The 19,735-nt window shown below is 40.7% G+C and overlaps 1 protein-coding gene across 1 annotated transcript; it reads left to right on the plus strand.

Annotated features, from left to right (window-relative positions):
• Positions 1–1,543: 1,543 nt before the first annotated feature.
• LOC308085379 (arf-GAP with coiled-coil, ANK repeat and PH domain-containing protein 2) lies at positions 1,544–17,811 on the plus strand. The gene is made up of 22 exons (XM_080428527.1): positions 1,544–1,933; positions 2,221–2,278; positions 2,636–2,755; positions 3,224–3,277; positions 3,572–3,630; positions 4,256–4,439; positions 5,734–5,778; positions 5,943–6,038; positions 6,188–6,262; positions 7,658–7,761; positions 7,940–7,991; positions 8,613–8,713; positions 8,934–9,045; positions 9,668–9,867; positions 10,192–10,261; positions 10,393–10,487; positions 10,606–10,676; positions 11,154–11,308; positions 12,651–12,760; positions 13,315–13,425; positions 16,014–16,075; positions 17,116–17,811. The coding sequence occupies exons 1-22, from the start codon at positions 1,878–1,880 to the stop codon at positions 17,301–17,303; spliced, it is 2,178 nt and encodes a 725-aa protein (XP_080284653.1). The 5' UTR covers positions 1,544–1,877; the 3' UTR covers positions 17,304–17,811.
• Positions 17,812–19,735: the final 1,924 nt, after the last annotated feature.

Genomic DNA, 19,735 nt, shown 5'->3' on the forward strand with positions numbered 1-19,735 from the left:
CCGGTACTTAATTTCGGCCATTTAAAAAAAAAACGGCCGGCCTGGTCGGCCTGGAATGGAGAGGCCTTTTTTGGAATTGTCCCAAATTTCCCAGTGGCCAGCACGTCCCTGAACACATTGTAGTGTAATTGCTAGCCTACTTGAAAAATAGCTTTTAGTGTAACTCAGTTACTTTCTATGAAGTGTATAACAGGTAGTTTAGCTATACTACATTTAAAGTATAGCTTGGCCAACACTGCTAAAGATAGATGGCCTTTATTGTAAAGGTTCGGCCGCACACTCCATATCTGGGGAGTCATGGTCTGCCGGCCCGTGGTGGGCAAAATTGTTCTTACAGTTATAATCTGCATAATGTATTGATATTATTGTACCTTTTTGTATTTTGTAATAAAGATAACAAATTTTTTTTAATCATAAGTCAGTGGTCTGTCTGGTACATGCCTGTTGCTCTTGGGTTACACAAGCAAAGGTCTTCCAGTGTCTTTCCATGTGCTTTATAAATCGAATTTAGTTCAGTTGACTTAAATGTTTAAAAAAAGAGATATGATGTTATAGGCTATTATGGTGCAGAGTTACAGGATTTGTATGGTAAACTTAAGACTTGACTATAACTGAACAGACTGCAATGAATGGACGTATTCATAGTTTATTTTGAAGTTCACAAACGGAAGTCCTATTTTTCTTTTTAAATCGACTTGACAGACATTGGGTACTTTTTTGTTGTTGTGCATGTGTTTGATGTGTGTATGTATTCAAAATGCAACTCTACTATTTAGATATAGACTATATAGGCTGTCAGACTTGTTTTTAATATATTTTTAAAACTAAGTTAAGCTATCAAATTATGTTAGTTTGTGTCAAAGTTATGACAAAATCAAGCTAGTGAAGCTACATTTCTGAGGGCATATAATAATGCCTTATTTTAGAATGGCGAGGCAAAAATGTACCGTATAGCCCTGAAACATGACAGTCATGGATGAACTTCAACCTGGTGTTTGCACTTTCTCTATTTACAGCCCGTGCATCTACATAAACGTTCAAATTTCAAATATAAAGTGCTTATCTCACGGCCACAGATATTGCAATTATATATGGTCCCTCAAAAGTACCCGTATCTTCCGTATTGTTCAATAAAAAACATTTTAATCCGATCGTTGGCAATTTTCTCCGTATTTCTTCCATAAGCTTTCAACTACTCGACCCTATCGGTTGGGAGGTGTATTGCACGCTGATACATTAACTCTATGAGAAAATGGCCACCCATTAAATTAAAATGCTTTTTATTGAACAACACGGAAAATACGGGTACTTCTGAGGACCTGTATATAATTGTACCATTTGTGGCCATGAGGTCAACACTTTATATTTGAAATCCGAACGTTTATGTAGATGTACGGGTTGTAAATGATGACAGTGCAAACACCAGGTTGAAGTTCATCCATGACGGTCGTGACAGACGACCGTCGTGTGATCCGAATCAGACAACCAGTTGAACCCGGATGTTTACAGGAAGATGCAGTCATCTCATTTAGCTAGAAGCAGCCAGTATGAACCATAGGCTATGGACAGCTGTTAACCACTACATATCAATATAATGTACTGTACTTTGTAATGTTATTTGTAAGCAGTCCTGATGTGGTGATAGACATGCATGCAACTCCGCGTTAAACTTGTAAATTATACTGTACGTTTATTTGGGGGAAAAGACAATTCATCTGGTTTCCCGTCCGTTATGATGATGAGAGTTTTCCACTGACGATATTGATAAGTGTCGTTTTGGCTGCAGTCTGAGGAAGATGTGTGGAGATTCAATCAATCATATTGATCATTTCGTTATCTGCCACTGAAGACAGTTTGAAACCAACATCCTACTGTACATGATGGAGACCCTGCTGGACTTTGAAGAGTGTGTCAAAGACTCCCCTGTGTTCAGGTGAGACACACACACACACACACACACACACACACACACACACACACACACACACACACACACACACACAGAGAGAGAGAGAACAGAGCAGATGGTTAATTATGTTGATGAAAAGCCTTGCTCAAGGGTGCTTTGACAGCAAAAAAATAATAAATATTTTCTTATTCACCATGGCAACAATATCTGTTGACATGTTGTTCTTGTTGGTGTGTGTGTGTGTGTGTGTGTGTGTGTGTGTGTGTGTGTGTGTGTGTGTGTGTGTGTGTGTGTGTGTGTGTGTGATCCAGGTTGAGTCTGGAACAGTGTGAAACTGATGTCACTCGATTAGAAAGCCAGGTGGAAAAGGTATGTACAATAACAATTCATACTTTTAAAGGGGATAAGTGATATGTTGAAAACTAAAAGATTTAGACGTTTTTTTGTTCAGTAACAGGGGTCTCCCCGTCTCTCCAGCGGAGCCATCAGTGCCAAGTAGAACTGTATTCCATTTGTTGTAATACAGTACATAGTTAAATGTACAGTATGAGCAGAGTGTTCCATCCTGACTCAACTATAATTACTGTACTGTACTGCCACGACTACTGCTGAGCTGTGTGTTATGGTGTGTGTTTTGTGGAGGTGTGTGTTTACCGTTTAGTGTGTGTGTTTTTGAATTGTGTGTGTTTATATGAGTTGTGTGTGTGTGTGTCATGGCTTTCACAGGTGATGACACAGTGTGGTAAAATGGTGGAGGCGGGGCAAGCGTACAACGCAGCCAATGAGCTGTTCCTTGCCGGCATGGCAGAACTCTCCACCAGTCACAGGAAAGACAGCGTCCTAATGGTAGGGTTTCAACTGACCTGTCCTGGAGACAGTGCAGTTGTTGAATAACATCTTAATATCAATATGATGGAATAACATCACTCACACTGGTGTTACAATATAACACCCTGGGTTGTCTGTCTCACCTGGAGGACAGTGAGACAGTTGGACAGTTGGTCAGTTAGACAGTGAGACAAGTGGATAGGTGGACAGTGAGACAGGCGGACAGTGAGCCAGGTGGACAGTGAGACAAGTGGATAGGTGGACAGGGAGACAGTCGGACAGTGAGTCAGATAGACAGTGAGACAGGTGGACAGTTGGACAGTTGGACAGTGAGACAGTGAGACAGTGAGATTTAGGCATAGTTTTACTGAGGTTACGTTTAGGAATACTTGGTGGCGACCGTTCCGAGGTCACGGATTTGACCTGGGGCGAGCGTGTTTTGGGGCGAGCGTTCTTGTATTCACTAAAGTGTGTGTGTGTTTTCAGACGTGTTTGAACCAGTTCAGTCAGGCTCTACAGGAGATGGTCAACTTCCACACTGTGAGTTCACCTTTATAATATTAATAATGATCATATTCATTACTAATAACTGTCGCAGTAATTAATTAGAATTACTAGTAGTACTGTACTAGAAATAATATGACTAATCTTGGTCATAATGATTAGTAGCTGTAAATCAACATTAATGTGACTATAGTAGCAGTAATATCAATAATGTGACTAATATTAGTCATATTAAAGTGTACCACCTGACAAAAAAAAATGATAGTCGTGTTGAGGACGCTATTAATAGTGGTATTAATGTTCCAGTGCTTTGTGATGTTTGTGTTGCAGATGCTGTTTGATCAAGCACAGCGAGCCATCAAACACCAGCTGACCAACTTGTTCTCTCAGTATGTATGCATGCCACTCACTGAAAGACACGGATACAGAGATCTTAAATGATATCTTAGTGCAGTGGTTCCCAAACTGGGGGTTCGGGACCCCCAGGGGAGTCCCCAAATGATTAGCTTAATGTGCAACATTGTTTTCTCACTCAACGGTAAACTAACCAACATACACTATAAGTGTATACAGGGTATCTGCACATTTCTAAAGTTACAATTTAATGACTTGTAAGGCCTTTTAATACCAAATTGTCAAATATTATGTAAGAAAGAGGCAAACATTGTGAAAACTCCTCGCAGTGCGAGGCGTTGTGAGCTTGTAGTTTGGCTGTCTTCACAATATTTATCTGTGGAACCGGGTCAAACTAAAGGTAATGCCTACAATTCCAAGTGCTTGTCAGGGTGGGGGGTCCCCAGTTCAAATATGATTATTTTGGGGGTCGCGGCCTGAAAAGGGAACCCTTGTCCTAGAGCAGTGGTTTTCAAGGACCCCCAAACCAATATGTATTATTGGCCGTGGCGTGGAGTCGTGGACCCCACTTTGAGAAAGTCTCAGAGAAAGACACATTGTTGACAGCCAGATGATGATGAAGGTGACGGTGGTGATGCTGGTTTGTTGTTCATGTGTCAGGTTCCTGCCGCAGCTGTCAGAGACCCGTAGAGAGTTTGTTCGTATTGGAGCTGATCTGGAGTCAGCAGCAGTGAAGAACGCTCAGGCTCCTCGTCACAAGGCGCCCGAGGCGGAGCGAGCCAGTCACCTGCTGCTGGCTACACGCAAATGTTACCAACACTTTGGACTGGACTACTGTCTGCAGGTTCTATTCTATTCTATTCTAATGTTACCAACAATTTGGATTGGACTACTGTCTGCAGGTTCTATTCTATTCTATTCTATTCTATTCTATTCTATTCTATTCTATTCTATTCTATTCTATTCTATTGTTACCAACACTTTGGACTAGACTACTGTCTGCAGATTCTATTCTATTCTATTCTATTGTTACCAACACTTTGGACTAGACTACTGTCTGCAGATTCTATTCTATTCTATTGTTACCAACACTTTGGATTGGACTACTGTCTGCAGGTTCTATTCTATTCTATTCTAATGTTACCAACACTTTGGATTGGACTACTGTCTGCAGGTTCTATTCTATTCTATTCTATTCTATTGTTACCAACACTTTGGACTAGACTACTGTCTGCAGATTCTATTCTATTCTATTCTATTGTTACCAACACTTTGGACTAGACTACTGTCTGCAGATTCTATTCTATTCTATTGTTACCAACACTTTGGATTGGACTACTGTCTGCAGGTTCTATTCTATTCTATTCTAATGTTACCAACACTTTGGATTGGACTACTGTCTGCAGGTTCTATTCTATTCTGTTCTATTCTATTCTATTCTATTCTATTCTATTCTATTCTATTGTTACCAACACTTTGGACTAGACTACTGTCTGCAGGTTCTATTCTATTCTATTCTAATGTTACCAACACTTTGGACTAGACTACTGTCTGCAGGTTCTATTCTATTCTATTCTAATATTACCAACACTTTGGATTGGACTACTGTCTTTAGGTTCTATTCTATTCTTTCTATTCTATATATTTTTTTTTTATTCTTCTTTTTTTCTTCATCATATTGCTAATTGCTCAGAGCAGCAGCCAGATTTTGGTTGGTTATCAGTATATTGAGAAGCCTTTGTTATAACTTATAAGTCAGTATTATTTTACAAAAAAGGTTTTCTGCAATTGTTGATGTTGTCAAATATAACCTTCCAGTTGACAGTGACACATCTCTTCCATTTGTTTTTATTATCAATAAAAGATAATGTAAGTAAATCAGGCATCGCTAATCGGAATATAATCGAATCGTAGCCCTCTGAATCGGAATCGAATCGCCACATCGTGTGTGTGTGTGTGTGTGTGTGTGTGTGTGTGTGTGTGTGTGTGTGTGTGTGTGTGTGTGTGTGTGTGTGTGTGTGTGTGTGTGTGTGTGTGTGTGTGTGTGTGTGTGTGTGTGTGTGTGTGTGTGTGTGTGTGTGTACTGTATGTACTGTATGTATAGATTATCATATGTGTCTTCCCTCTGATTCCCTCAGCTGAATAACTTCAAGACACAACAGAAGGTTGACATCTTAAACTCTGTGAGCTGCATTTGTTTTTAATGTTACTATTTTATATTTTGTATATACTGTATAATACAGTGTATTTTAATGCTTGTGTTTTGTGTTGTTAGATGTGTTCATACTTCCATGCCCCAGTGCAGTGTGTATATAATGATTGTGTTTATGTTGTTATTGTTTGTTAGGTGTTTTCCTACTTCCATGCCCAGTACACATTCTTCCATCAGGGATTCGACCTCCTCAGAGATCTGCAGCCTAACATGAAAACCATGGCATCACAGGTAACCATGGCAACACTGGACACGCAAACATTCTATTCTAGTGTGTTCTGTTGTGTTCTACTGTATGGTGTGTGTGTGTGTGTGTGAGTGAGAGATTAAGTGTTAGTTGTTGTGTTTAAGTTCCACTGTATTGTGATGTTGTGTTTCAGTTGGCTCAGCTGTCAGTGGAGTGTGCAGCTAAAAGGAAAGAGTTGGAGAACGAACACCTGCTGGTACAACAGAGAGTATGTACAACACAATTAACCACATAACCCATTAAAACCGGAAAGCATCTGTGTCATTTTAGATTTTAGCTCTATATCGTCTCTGTCGGATGGAAACCTCATGTCCAAACTGTTACTTTTCAGGATTTTTCAGGTTTCGAGCTTGTAGATCTGGTACTTTTGTGTGTTGCTGTAGTATGATCAAGAAGGGCGTTAATTTACAACAAAAAAACACAGTTAAGATATGGAGAAGCCCGACAGCAACAATATATATGTTTTTCAGAAAACTGTTAGGATTTAGAAGGAATTTCTAGAATCGGCCTCGGGCCTAAAAATGGGTTAAAGTGGTTAATGGTGTACTATTAGCACCAGTGCACACACAGGTGCACTATTTGTGTACCATGGTTTACCATGATTTTATAACAGCTAGGAGGGTGGGAACTGGGAAGCACTCCGCTTGGCCTCGTGCCTCATTGGTCCTCTTAGGAGTTCTGAAATCCACTTTTATTTACTGCTTTAATAAATATGACATAAAACAACATAACACATTAATCCCCTAACACAGTCCCCAGAACTAACAGCACAACAAACCACAATAAAACAAATTAAATAAAATAAACTTTTTATTATAATATATAATATAAAACACAATATGCAACAAAATGGTGTGTGTGTGTGTGTGTGTGTGTGTGTGTGTGTGTGTGTGTGTGTGTGTGTGTGTGTGTGTGTGTGTGTGTGTGTGTGTGTGTGTGTGTGTGTGTGTGTGTGTGTGTGTGTGTGTGTGTGTGTGTGTGTGTGTGTGCGCGTACGTTATCTGTTCAAATGGGGCTGCTGCCACCACCCTTAAGCCCCTAGATGTACCACTCTGCTCTCAGGTTCATCACAGGTGATCCATATAACACACATCATTGCACTTTATATACTACAGTGGAATGGCCCTCTCTCTCCATGAGACGAGGCCATCATTGGTACATCTATATTTATAAAGCTCTATTAAATAAATCACCAAAATATATTTCATCACTGTTAAAACCAAATACTTCCACCCATCAAACACGCTCTCAGGAATACATCCCATTACTGGTCCCCAAGGCCAACACCGAGCTAGGCAAAACAGCTTTCAGGTTTAGCGCTCCCTTCACTTGGAACGAATTACAACGCACTTTAAAAATGGATTCCATGGGCTCGCTGGGTCAATTTAAAAACTTGCTAGCTAATCTTGTTGTTTTAGATTGTCACTGTTTTAATTAAGCTGTCTTTATTACTGTTTTATTTTATTTTTTTGCTGTTTTCACATACATAACTTGTTTATCCTGTTGTTTTTATTCATCATTATTATTTACACTGTTGTATTATGCTTTTGTAATCTCGGCATCATTGAAAAAAATGTGTGTGTGTGTGTGTGTGTGTGTTCAGGATGCCTCAGGGGAGCCTGTGGTTGGCCCATGTCCTGGATCTGATGACACCATCCAGGGTTATCTGTTCAAACGCTCTAGACGGAAAACTAAAACATGGAAGAGGTAGAGACACCTATCTGTCTGTCTGTTTATGTGTCTGTCTGCTTATCTATCTGTCTGTCTGTCTGTCTGTGTGTGTGTAGATATAATTAGCCATCACAGATGGGGCTAAGATATAATATAGATAAACCATGTGTTCATGACATGTAGATGTAATATGTGAAAATATATTTCTCTACAGATGTTGGTTTTCCATCAGAGACAACCAACTCACTTATAGGAAGTCACACAAGGTAAGACTCTACAAATTGTATTATTATTATTATTAAGCACTTAAGCCCACTCTACACCAATGATTCACAACGGAACAAGTTGCAACTGCAACCACTTGCATCAGAATCCCCAAACTGCACCGACCTGCAACAGGTCAATTAAGAACCCTGCAACTGGTTGTAAGCAGTGGTCTGTTCTAGGTTTTTTCGGAGGGCATACTATAATTATTCCCTCCCACACGGCACACGCACAGCACGGTCGCCAAATGAAATAACCGCTTTGTTATTAAGTAGTTAATGTGTTAATTACTTCAAAACTGGCCAGCGGTCATTATCACCTCAAGACAATAGCAACAAAAGCAACACAATAGCCTTCACCTCAGACGCCACATTATCACATGAGAAAGGCTATTTGAACCGAAGTCTACATTCTTGCTGCCCCCGGCCCCTCCTCCTGCGTATCAGATACGCTTCCTCTGACGTTTTTTTGGATGGCAACGCTTGGCTATGAAAATGTTCTGTCTCACTACATACTATATAGCATAACACGGTTGCAACTGGTTGCGTTGCGAGTCATTGGTGTGTGGACTGGGCTCTGCAGACCAGACTGTTTTAAAGTGGTGCATGTGTTGCATGTTTTAGGAGGACAGCGTGGCGTTGTTTGATGACCTCAGGCTGTGTGCTGTCAAACCTATGGACTCCATCGACCGCAGATTCTGCTTCGAGCTGCTGTCCGTACAGAAGTAAGACCTGCAGCGTACTGCACAGCATACTCCATACCGTGTCTTTGATTGATTGATTGATTGATTGAATACTTTATTTGCAAGTTAGTTAACAATACAGGTAGTGCAGTCAAAGGTTATGCTAAAAGGATAACACAAAAAATTAATAATAATAATAATAAATACTTATATTATAAGTGTGTGTGTGTGTGTGTGTGTGTGTGTGTGTGTGCGCGTGTAGGGGTTGTGTTCTGCAGGCAGATTCAGAGGGGTTGAGACAGTGCTGGGTCAGTGCTGTTCAGGGCAGCATAGATCTGGCCTACAGGAAGACCACAGACATGCCACAAGTACAGGTCACTGCATACCATATCATTATGTATTATCACATCAAATCATATCTATCATTACATATTATCATACGATATCAAATCACATCCTATATTATTAATCATAAATCTATCAAATTGTTGCTGTCGGGCAGAAACCTTGTATCTCTATATTTCTTCTTTTCATGTTGTATCTTTTAAATAAATGAATGCCTTTTTTAATGACAGCATTGTGCGAAAATAGCCGATCTACAAGCTCAAAGCGTGCTGCGATGGGCCGCGTTGTAAGCTTCTCGATATTTTTTTTAAAAGATTTTGAATGATTTGTGAAACCTTTGAAAGGTTTTCGCCTATATTAATGACATCCCCAGAATAGGGACGGCAGGTTGAAAGTGGGGATGTGTATCTGTGGGTTTTTATAAATGTTTTAAACCAATGAAAAGTATTAACAAGAGCTTGTGACTAAATAATAACTACATTGGATCCATTGGAACACAGGTTCTGTTTTACATTTCCTGAAAAGTCACGGATTTGGACATGCAAGGTTTCCACCTGACACAGCGGTTAACAATGACTTTATTCTGCATTCTATTCTACTATACTCATACCGTGTGTGTGTGCGTGCGTGCGTGTGTGTGTGCGTGTGCAGCCTAAAGGGTCCCCCCAGTCATTGAGCAGTCGTGACTCCCAGTCCAGCCCCTCCCCTCCCCAGCGGGGGGAGGTGGCAGTGGGCGTGGCCCTCGGGGGGCGTGGGAACCTGAGCTGCTGTGACTGCGGGGAAGCGGAGCCTCGCTGGGCCTCCGTCAACCTGGGAATCACCATGTGTATACAATGTTCTGGAGTACACAGGTACCTCTGTCTGTCTGTCTGTCTGTCTGTATGTCTTGTTATATTGTGGCGTTGTGTTGTTTTATTGTGTCATAATGTGTTGTAGGAGGAGTCTTATATTGTGTCATAATGTGTTGTAGGAGGAGTCTTATATTGTGTCATAATGTGTTGTAGGAGGAGTCTTATATTGTGTCATAATGTGTTGTAGGAGGAGTCTTATATTGTGTCATAATGTGTTGTAGGAGGAGTCTTATATTGTGTCATAATGTGTTGTAGGAGGAGTCTTATATTGTGTCATAATTTGTTTTAGGAGGAGTCTTATATTGTGTCATAATGTGTTTGTAGGAGTCTTGGGGTTCATATTTCTAAAGTGCGTTCTCTCACTCTGGACTCCTGGGACACTGAACAGCTGAAGGTAACGCACACATTCGCCTCTCTACTGTACTGTCTAGTACTTTACTGTAAGAGAAATGTCTCAAAGTACTTCGAACTTTGGTGGGTTTGTACTCTCATTTGAGTTACTGATGTGTTGTCTCCTCTGCTCAGCTGCTGTGTGTTCTAGGAAATGATGTCAGCAACAGCATCTATGAGGCCAGGTGTTCAGAGGAAGGCAGAGCCAAGCCCAGAGCAGACTGCCCCAGGTTAAGCTATTACTAATCAGTATTAACTTATTCCAAAAATGATGCTCAGAAATAGTATTTATGATGATTACACAAAAGTATTTTCATGTTGGTAATGTTGTTGTTTTTTCTCTTTCAGGTCAGATAAAGAGACATGGATCAAAGAGAAATACCTGGAGAAGAGGTTTGTTCAGAACAGCTCCTCTAGTGGTAAGTTCACTTACCATGTAAATCAGTCATCATGTGGCCTCTGGTTCTACACTTCCATAATGTCTGAATAGTTTTACTCAAATGTAGGTATTTAGCAGACACTCTTAGAGTGACTTACAATTTGCAAGATCAGAGTCCAAGCGTGTGTATGGGGAAGAAATGTGATCCATTGGAACCAATTAATCCAATGTACGGTAATTATTATTTAGTCACAAGCTTTTGTGACATTGGTTAAGTATTTAAAAAAAAACACAGACACGCTTGGCCACTTTCAACCTGCTTGAAAAGCTTGTAGAAAGCTTGTAGATGGGCTATTTTCGCTACTTTTACGTGACACCATCATACGACCAAGTATAGCAAGTATAGAATATGGCATTCATTTATGAAAATATAAAAAGATGACATTTGGAGATTGAAGGTTTCTGCCTGACAGTGACGATATACAACTGACATCCGGTACATGTGTGACTCTGACAGAGGTGGCGAAGGAGGAGGTAACACGCGGGCTGTACCGTGCCGCGTTGCTAGGAGACCTGGTCACTATGGCAGCCTCGTTGGCCCAGGGTGCAGAGGTCAACTTCAGTCTGATGGAAGAGGAGGGACGTACCGCCCTGATCGCTGCTGCTATGGGGGTGAGAGGATCAACACATGTTTATGTTTATTAAAGGATCCCCATTAGAGACACATGAATGAGCCTCTAGTCTCGCTGGGCCCTGAACAAAGCAAATACAATACAGACATGCAATTTAAAAAGACACGCTAAAGTATGCTAAATCAAAAGATGTATACAAAAAGACAAATCAACATTGTGAAATGAAATTTTAAAAGAGTTCAGTCAAATTAAACAAATACACAAATGACATATCTCTTAATGTATTTTTAAAGTAATGTTATTCTAGATTGTAGATGTTTTTGGGCATGAATATTGAATATATGAACACAATAACACTCAAACAAACACTGCTTAAACTGGTTAAAGTTGACTATATATTTAAGTGTTAAATAGCTCTATATTCTGATAGTAATCATTGCTATAGAGCAGGGGTTTTCAACTGATTATGAACCAGAGACCACCAACCTGACTTAGAATCAACATGGGGACCACTGTTGTATTGGGAGGGGATATGGGTGGGGGGGGAAAGCTTGAAATTAAATAATGACTGTTAAGAGCTTGATTTAATTCGTCGCGCGATACAATACTACGCGCAATGAATTAAATCAGATCTATTCCTATCCCATGGTTTGGAATAGATCCGTTCTCTTAAACTTCTATATTAAACTCATGTTAACTGATATACTGATTGTAACTTACTAGAGGCGTAGGGCGCCCGGCCCGCTAGCCGCGCACGGGGCTCTAGTGAGGGCGCGCTTATTTTGGGGCACCAAAATCGTGGGATAAAAATGTCCCAAAAAAAAGTTTAAAAAAAAAAGATTATATATACACGGGGGACCCCCTGGGAGTGTTGGGACCCCCGTGAAACATCACGGACCCCTTCGGCTGGGTTTTATTTTTTCATGAAGGTGGTTGCTTGTGTCTGGCGCACATCTGGCAACACTGACCTGCTGCTTGTCTTTTCCAAACGTGGCAACCCATACTGCCGGTCTGAAGAGACTGCCGGTCGGTGGCGGTGCTCACGCTAAAGGGAACAAAATGGTGTACCCGGGCCGTGATGTTGTCTGGCTCGCGGTGTTTCGGTGTCGCTCGGCGGTGGTCGGCGGTGACGCTAGGGAACAACATGGTCGACCGTAATGTTGTGTGTTTGTGCTGGCCGCAATTAATTATGCTCCGAGGGGCCAGATGTGTGGTTAGCAATGAAAAGTAGCCTACGCCACCCGTAAATTAAGTGCGCACGTTGTGGCTTGTGTTGTTAGTGACATGTGATATGTTGTTGTTGTGTTTAGTGCGAAACAATGACACGGGGAAATTATGGCTTTTCATCTTTCCAATGAATGATCATGTGTGTATTGTAACAGGGTTCTCTACTGGCCTGTGAGTTCCTGTTACTGAACGGAGCCAACGTCAACCACAGAGACCAGAGAGGACATGGAGCTCTGCACACTGCTGCCACTGCTGGACACACTGGGTAACACACACGCACGCACGCACGCACGCACGCACGCACGCACGCACGCACGCACGCACGCACGCACGCACGCACGCACGCACGCACGCACACACGCACGCACGCACGCACAAAATATTTATTTATGACCACATAAGCAGAAGTACAAGAATGCCTTGTACAAAGGACATAAACACTGCCAATGCAATCAGACAATATAATAGGAAAACAGCCAGTTACAAAGTGCCTAGACGGCAGAACATGGTTACATACTGTTGTCAGACACAGCACACATCGATCATGGATAAAGGAAACAACGCATCCTCCAAATTGAGCGGCTTCAATAGCTGATACTGAGCTGTACCTTGCTGCAGAACTGTTTGGCTCTCTTTTTGGGGAGGCCGGCCATTTGAAAGCCCCTCACAACCAACTTGTGCACGTGCCCTAGGCCTAGGCTATCAAAACACACACACACACACACACACACACACACACACACACACACACACACACACACACACACACACACACACACACACACACACAAATAATATTGTTATTGTTACTGTGTCCAGTCAGGTGTGTCTGCTGCTGAAGAGAGGGGCCAATCAATACGCAGCTGACGAGAGAGGTCACGACCCTCTGGCCATCGCCGTGGAAACCGCCCATGCAGATATCGTCACCCTGTCAGTAACTACTGATTATAATAGTGATTATTATTACAGGGCCCTTTTCTGTTTGTAAACATTGTGACGTTTTTCAGTGGGTGCGGCATAGCTGAACACAATAGACACCCTATAGAGCATTGCAGTTCCCGCCCCTTCCGGGTTCCACTGCAAAATACTCAATGCATTTTTCCCATTGACATTTCCAAAAATATTTATATCAATTAATTTAAGCCTAGAATCTTAACACATTGGGTGCCAAAACCGTATATATACGGTTTTGCGCATACTAACGTTGAGTGCCAAAACCGTATATATACGTTTAAAAAAAAAAATTACTTTTTTTTTTATTATTTTTTTTTACTTATGACTTCAAAAACCTGTATCTCGGCTCCTGTGCACTTTTTTTTTTTACAATGTTAATTTAACTATTTTCAACTGGCTGCAACTATGGAATGGATTTCCGAATGTTTTAATTTTTTTCCCCCCGATTGTACGAGACCTGTATGTGTGTAATGAGGGGATCACCGTGAGGACGGTGATCACTGAAAATATTTTGTGACTACTTGAAAAAGGTTCAAAATGTTTAAAAAGTCCTGGCACTCAAAGTATAATATTTTAATAAACCTCTGGCACCCAATTTAACACATTGAATGCCAAAAACGGTCCGGACCGTTTTTGAGAAGCCATGCATTGTGTGCCAAAAACGGTTATGACCGTTTTTGAGAAAAAAAAAAAAAAAAATGTATTATTATTATTTTTTTTTTTCTTCCCAGCACCAGGAGATATCATTTTTTGAATATTTAGACTCCAATCCACTTCCTGGTTAACTTATGACTTCAAAAGCCTGTATCTCGGCTCTTGTGTACTTTTTTTCTAAAATATGTATTTTTGACTATTTTCGACTATTTTCAACTGGCTGCAACTATGGAACGGATTACCTAATGTTTTTAATTTTTTTCCCCCGATTGTACGAGACCTCTATGTGTGTAATGAGGAGATCACCTTGAGGACGGTGATCACTGAAAATATTTTGTGACTACTTGAAAAAGGTTCAAAAATGGTTAAAAATCCAGGCACCGACTGTACCCTGTTTTAAAAAGACCCTGGCACTCAATGTGTTAAGCCATCCAGGGTCCTGGTGAATCATGACCATAAAACGTTTGATTCTGTGAAAAAACTTTTTTGAAAACAGCAAAACAAAGGGTATTTATTAAATATAGTATATCATATAATTAAATATAAAATAAAAAAAATCACAGAAAAAAACGTTTTATGGTCATGATTCACCAGGACCCTGGATGGCTTGATTCTAGGCTTAAATTAATTGATATAAATATTTTTGGAAATGTCAATGGGAAAAATGCATTGAGTTTTTTGAAGTGGAACCAGGAAGTGGGCGGGAACTGCGATGCTCTATACATCCATGCCAATGCTGCCTATTCTATTTGGTTAGCTCGATTTCTGATGAATGCGTTTGACAAACATTTAGACACATATCCATACCTACATTACAACAGATAATACTTTATTTGACCGTACCCGATTTGAAGTGTTTGCTAGAAAAACAAGCATTTTTGATGATGGCGTCCTTTCATTTGATTAGTTGTGTGATTATTTAGCTCTAAACCGGATCGCACTGGTTTGTTAGGAACGGAAACCAAGGAACCAAGGAAATCCTGGTGACATGAGTTTATATACTTTTTTTTTGCTATTCTCATTCATTCATACTCCTTAGATTTTGGAACCCAACAACACAGCTAGATGGCATGTTCAGCAGTTGAATACCTAGCCTAGCCTACTACCAAATAACTTTTCTACTATTCTGAAGTGATTCATATTGCCTCCACATATTCCTTAGTTTTGCCTCCAGCTAATGCCGTGACACCCTGCCAGAGTTTTTTCAGAACAGTCTGTAGCCTCTGCCAGGGTTTTGACCGATTTTGGTACCTTTTCGCATAGCCACAAAATATTTTTCTCAAGTATGATTGATCCCCAGAAAATTTCTAATCACAGATGAGATTCAGGTGTGGTTCCGCAAATGTCAACGAGGTCAATTTGACCTTGTTGTCATGTGTTGTTTGATGTTTGAAAATAGCTCAAAACCAGTAGTTTCAAACCAAAAAACATTGTGAATTGTTTGTCCGTTTCAATTTTATTATTAAGTGGATGGAGCAGCAAATCTTTGGAAATTGTTATCTCCTTATTCGTTTGGAATATCGAAAAGGTGTCAATACAAAATAATTAGAGAATCTTTTTAGACATTTTTTTTTTTTGAAAAAAGTTTTTTTTTTTATTTTTTTTTTAAAGACGTTTTTAAACGTCTTTGGCAGGCAACAGCTAATTTCTCAAAGACGTTTATAAACGTCTTTGGCAGTTATAGAGTTTAATCAGTGATGTTGACACAAAAGGGGCCTATAGCTATGACAAATCTACATAGTAGCACCAGTATTGCTAGTTATGCCATATAACAATATTATGATATCCAAAATCGATATCTAGTCTCATATTATGATATGGATATAATATTGATATATTTCCCAGCCCTTCTGTTTTCTATGGTTGTATGTTTAGTGTAGTTGGAGGTTAACGTCTCACTGTTCCGTCAGACTCCGTATGGCTCGTATGAACGAGGAGATGAGAGACTCTGAGGGCATGTTTGGATCCATGGGTGAGAGCGCGCGCACACACACACACACACACACACACACACACACACACACACACACACACACACACACACACACACACACAGAATTAATTACAGCAGTGATTCCTGCTGATTTGTAGGCCTTTCAATGAAATGAATTAATGCATATTATTGTAGTCGATCAATAAAAGCAGCGGAAGTGTTTCTGTACACACATTTGTAAACTGAAGCATATTTAGCCAAAATATGTTGCCAGAACCACCAGAGTTTCTTAATCCAGCTCTCGATTTTATCTTTGGCCGCCGACCGTCCGTGCGCTTTTCTCCATCCCGGCTGGGCGGCAGCTGTTGCTAACGGGTCGGGTTGTCTGTGAGCATGACCTCCCCGCTCTGTAATGTTACATCGCGATCACGATCCGTAAATTTTGTTTGTTGACTCAAATGCTAATTCAGGAGCTTATTGTGTGTTGTCTCTTTCCTGTGTTGCTGCTCTGCTGAGTCAACTTAACACATTGACTGCCAGAGTTTATTCATAATGTACTCACCCCTGTGCCAGCGATTTTCGTGTATTTTTTTTTTTTATGTTCATTCAAATAGTTTGTCTGGCTGCGGTTTTAAACACATACGACAGATCGACCAGCAGAGAGCAGCATATTGACACCTTGATCACTCGCTGACTCGCTCGACCCCCCCCAAACAGGCTCAAACAGTCAAGCGATCAATGTGTTAAGTGGCCGTCTTTGACGTCCTCTTCACGCTGGTTACGATGACCCCACTTTTTTCTGTTTCTTGATTTAAAAAGGATATATCTTATTTTTTTCTGGTGCCAAATGTGCGACCCCAGCGGCACCTTCCCGCAACCCCACTTTGGGTCCCTACCCATGGTTTGAGAACCGCTGCTCTATAGCAATGATTACTATCTCAATATTGAGCTATTTAACACTTATTTTAACAACACTTACCCTACCTTTTAATACTGTGTGTCATATGTGTGTAAAAGTGTCAAATGATGCCATAGATCAGGTCACGTTACGTTAGTGTCATGTGCTGTGTGCTTTTCAGGGGACGACGAGACGTTTCAGGACATCTTCCGTGACTTCAGTGACATGGCGTCACATGACCCAGAGAAGCTGGCCAGACGCCAGTTCAGCAGAGGAGCAGAGGAGGAGGAGGAGGAGGAGGAGGAGGAGGAGGAGGAAGGAGTGAAGGTGCTGAACCACCAACCAGCAGCAGAAAAGTCTTGTGAATAGCGGATGATGTTGTTTCACATCCTCTCTAGAACTGTGGGGTCCCACTTTGCAGCGGGGTCCGAGGACCCCCAGGGGTCCTTGAGGGGGTTCCTTCCATGGGGGTTCCTCAGCTAAAAATTGTTGATGGGAAACAAATGAAACCTTACAGGTCTGTAACTCAGAGAGGGTACAAATTGAACCATTTGTAGCGTAGAATTTTGTGCGTACAAATGCTATGGGGGTCCGTGTGGCCTAATGCGTACCAATCTGGGGGTCCTTGCGATTTAAAAAGTGTGAGTACCACCGTTTGAGAACCGTGTTTCTCAAACCTTTTTGGAGCTCTGGACCACTTGCATATTTCCATCGAGGATCCACAAAGACCACTCCACGCCACCTCCCCACAACAAGATACATACAGTATATTTAGTATATAAGGAGGAGGCATAACACAGTCATTTCTATTTTATGAAAAAGAAAATACAAAAAAATATATATATTTAACGTTCATGAATGTTAACCCATTGATACCTGGAACGCATCTGTGTCACTTTAGATGTCTTTGGCTATTCAAAAATAGCAGATATACAAGCTCATAGTGCGGCACCGAGTGCCGCGCTATGAGCTTGTAGATCTGCTATTTTTGAAAAAAATCTTGGAAAAAGAATCTTGAAATAAAATGTTTTAGATTTTTTTTTTCAAAATGTTTCAAAATTTCAAAACTTTAAAAAAACCTCAGGTCTTAATGGGTTAAAGCCAGATTTATATTTAGTTGCATGCCATTGTCGCAGACCGAAAATAGCCGATCTGCGATGCGACACGTTGTGAGCGTGTCACCGCTGTCACCCAGTTCCTACCGATGACAATGACAAACCATGCCAATGATTGCTCCCATAGTACTCTCAAAATATATATAACAAAGTATAACACATATATTAAATATAACAAGTAAATAAACAAATTAACTGCATTTCATGACAGTGTATAATAGGATCCATCTATCATAATAATATTGTATATTTCATAGAAATGACCTGAAGGGCCCTATCTTGCGTGCCGCCGTACCACTTTTCCCTATCCCTATTTCCCATCGACACATTGTGACCTTGTAGATCGGCTATTTGAACTATTTAACCCATTAAGACCTGAGAAGATTCTAGAAATGTCTTCTAAATCCTAAAAACAAATTGAATAAAAAAAACCAATTTCTTTTTTCCTCGATTTTTCAAAAATAGCAGATCTACAAGTTCATAGCGCGGCACTCGGTGCCGCGCTATGAGCTTGTATATCTGCTATTTTTGAATAGCCTAAAGAAATCTAAAGTGACACAGATGCGTTCCAGGTATCAATGGGTTAAAAATGTTTTTCAAAATAGTAAAATATGGCTAATACGTTTAGGGGTAAGGCAACTCTGTCTCCTCATTTAGACCAGGATATACCATTGCATCGGGTTTATGAAAATCCGAAAGGTTTCCCTTTGAAGGAGCGTGCGTTAATGCCCACCACCTCTGTTGGAGGTGTTTCTGTGTGCCAGCAGGAAGTTAACTGTACAGGAGCTGTCCATGCAGGGACACAGCAACACCTAAATCAAACACACACACACACACACACACACACGCAATGTTAATACCGTACTTACACTGTGTTTACCTGTCTAATTGCTGCTGTGAAAGGGGTCTGTAGGATGCTAGGTTACTGTACATGTCAGTATGTAGGTCAGATGGTGGTGAGCGTGGATTCTGGGAGTGTTTCTGGGAGGTTCTAAGCTGTTCTGGGCGGTCCTAATAGGTTCAAAGATGTTCTGGGAGGTTGTGATAAGGTTCTAAGATGTTCTGGGACTGTATACTGAATTGCCTTGTTGAAATGTGCCATACAGTTCAACTTGACTTGCCTTGGAAGGTGGTGAGCGGTTTTGAGAGGTCTGAGGTTCTAAGATGTTTTGGGAGGTTGCAAGAGGTTGAGAGGTGCTGAGAGGTTCTAAGATGTTTGGAAGCTTCTAACATGTCCTGGAAACTTCCAAGATGTCCTGGAGCTTCTGAGACGTCCTTGGAGGTTCTGAGACATCTTGGGAGCTTCTAAGATGTTCTGGGAGGTGGTGAGATGTCCTGTGATGTTGTGAGATGTTTTGTGATGGGTCGTTTCTCCATCGTACAGTAAAGAGCTGTGTTCTTGTTTGTCAGGGACATGCCACGTTTTCAGTGAACGTGGCATGACTGAGTCACACTGTTATACTGCTGTGTGTGTTTTATTAGCTTCTGTTTTTATCATCGGAATGCTAAAATAACTAGGATTACAAATTATTGGCATAGGAATTTGTCAAAAACAAAGAACATTTTCAAGGCTTCATGGGGTGTGTAATTGATAGAAAATAAGTAATTTTCTGGGTGAACTATTCCTTTAAATATTGCTGAAGCAGTTTTTGTTGTGTAACATGCAACACAAGAGGCACATACAAG

Source organism: Gymnoscopelus braueri, assembly GCF_963280865.1.
Source record: "Gymnoscopelus braueri genome assembly, chromosome: 5".
NCBI lineage: Eukaryota > Metazoa > Chordata > Actinopteri > Myctophiformes > Myctophidae > Gymnoscopelus > Gymnoscopelus braueri.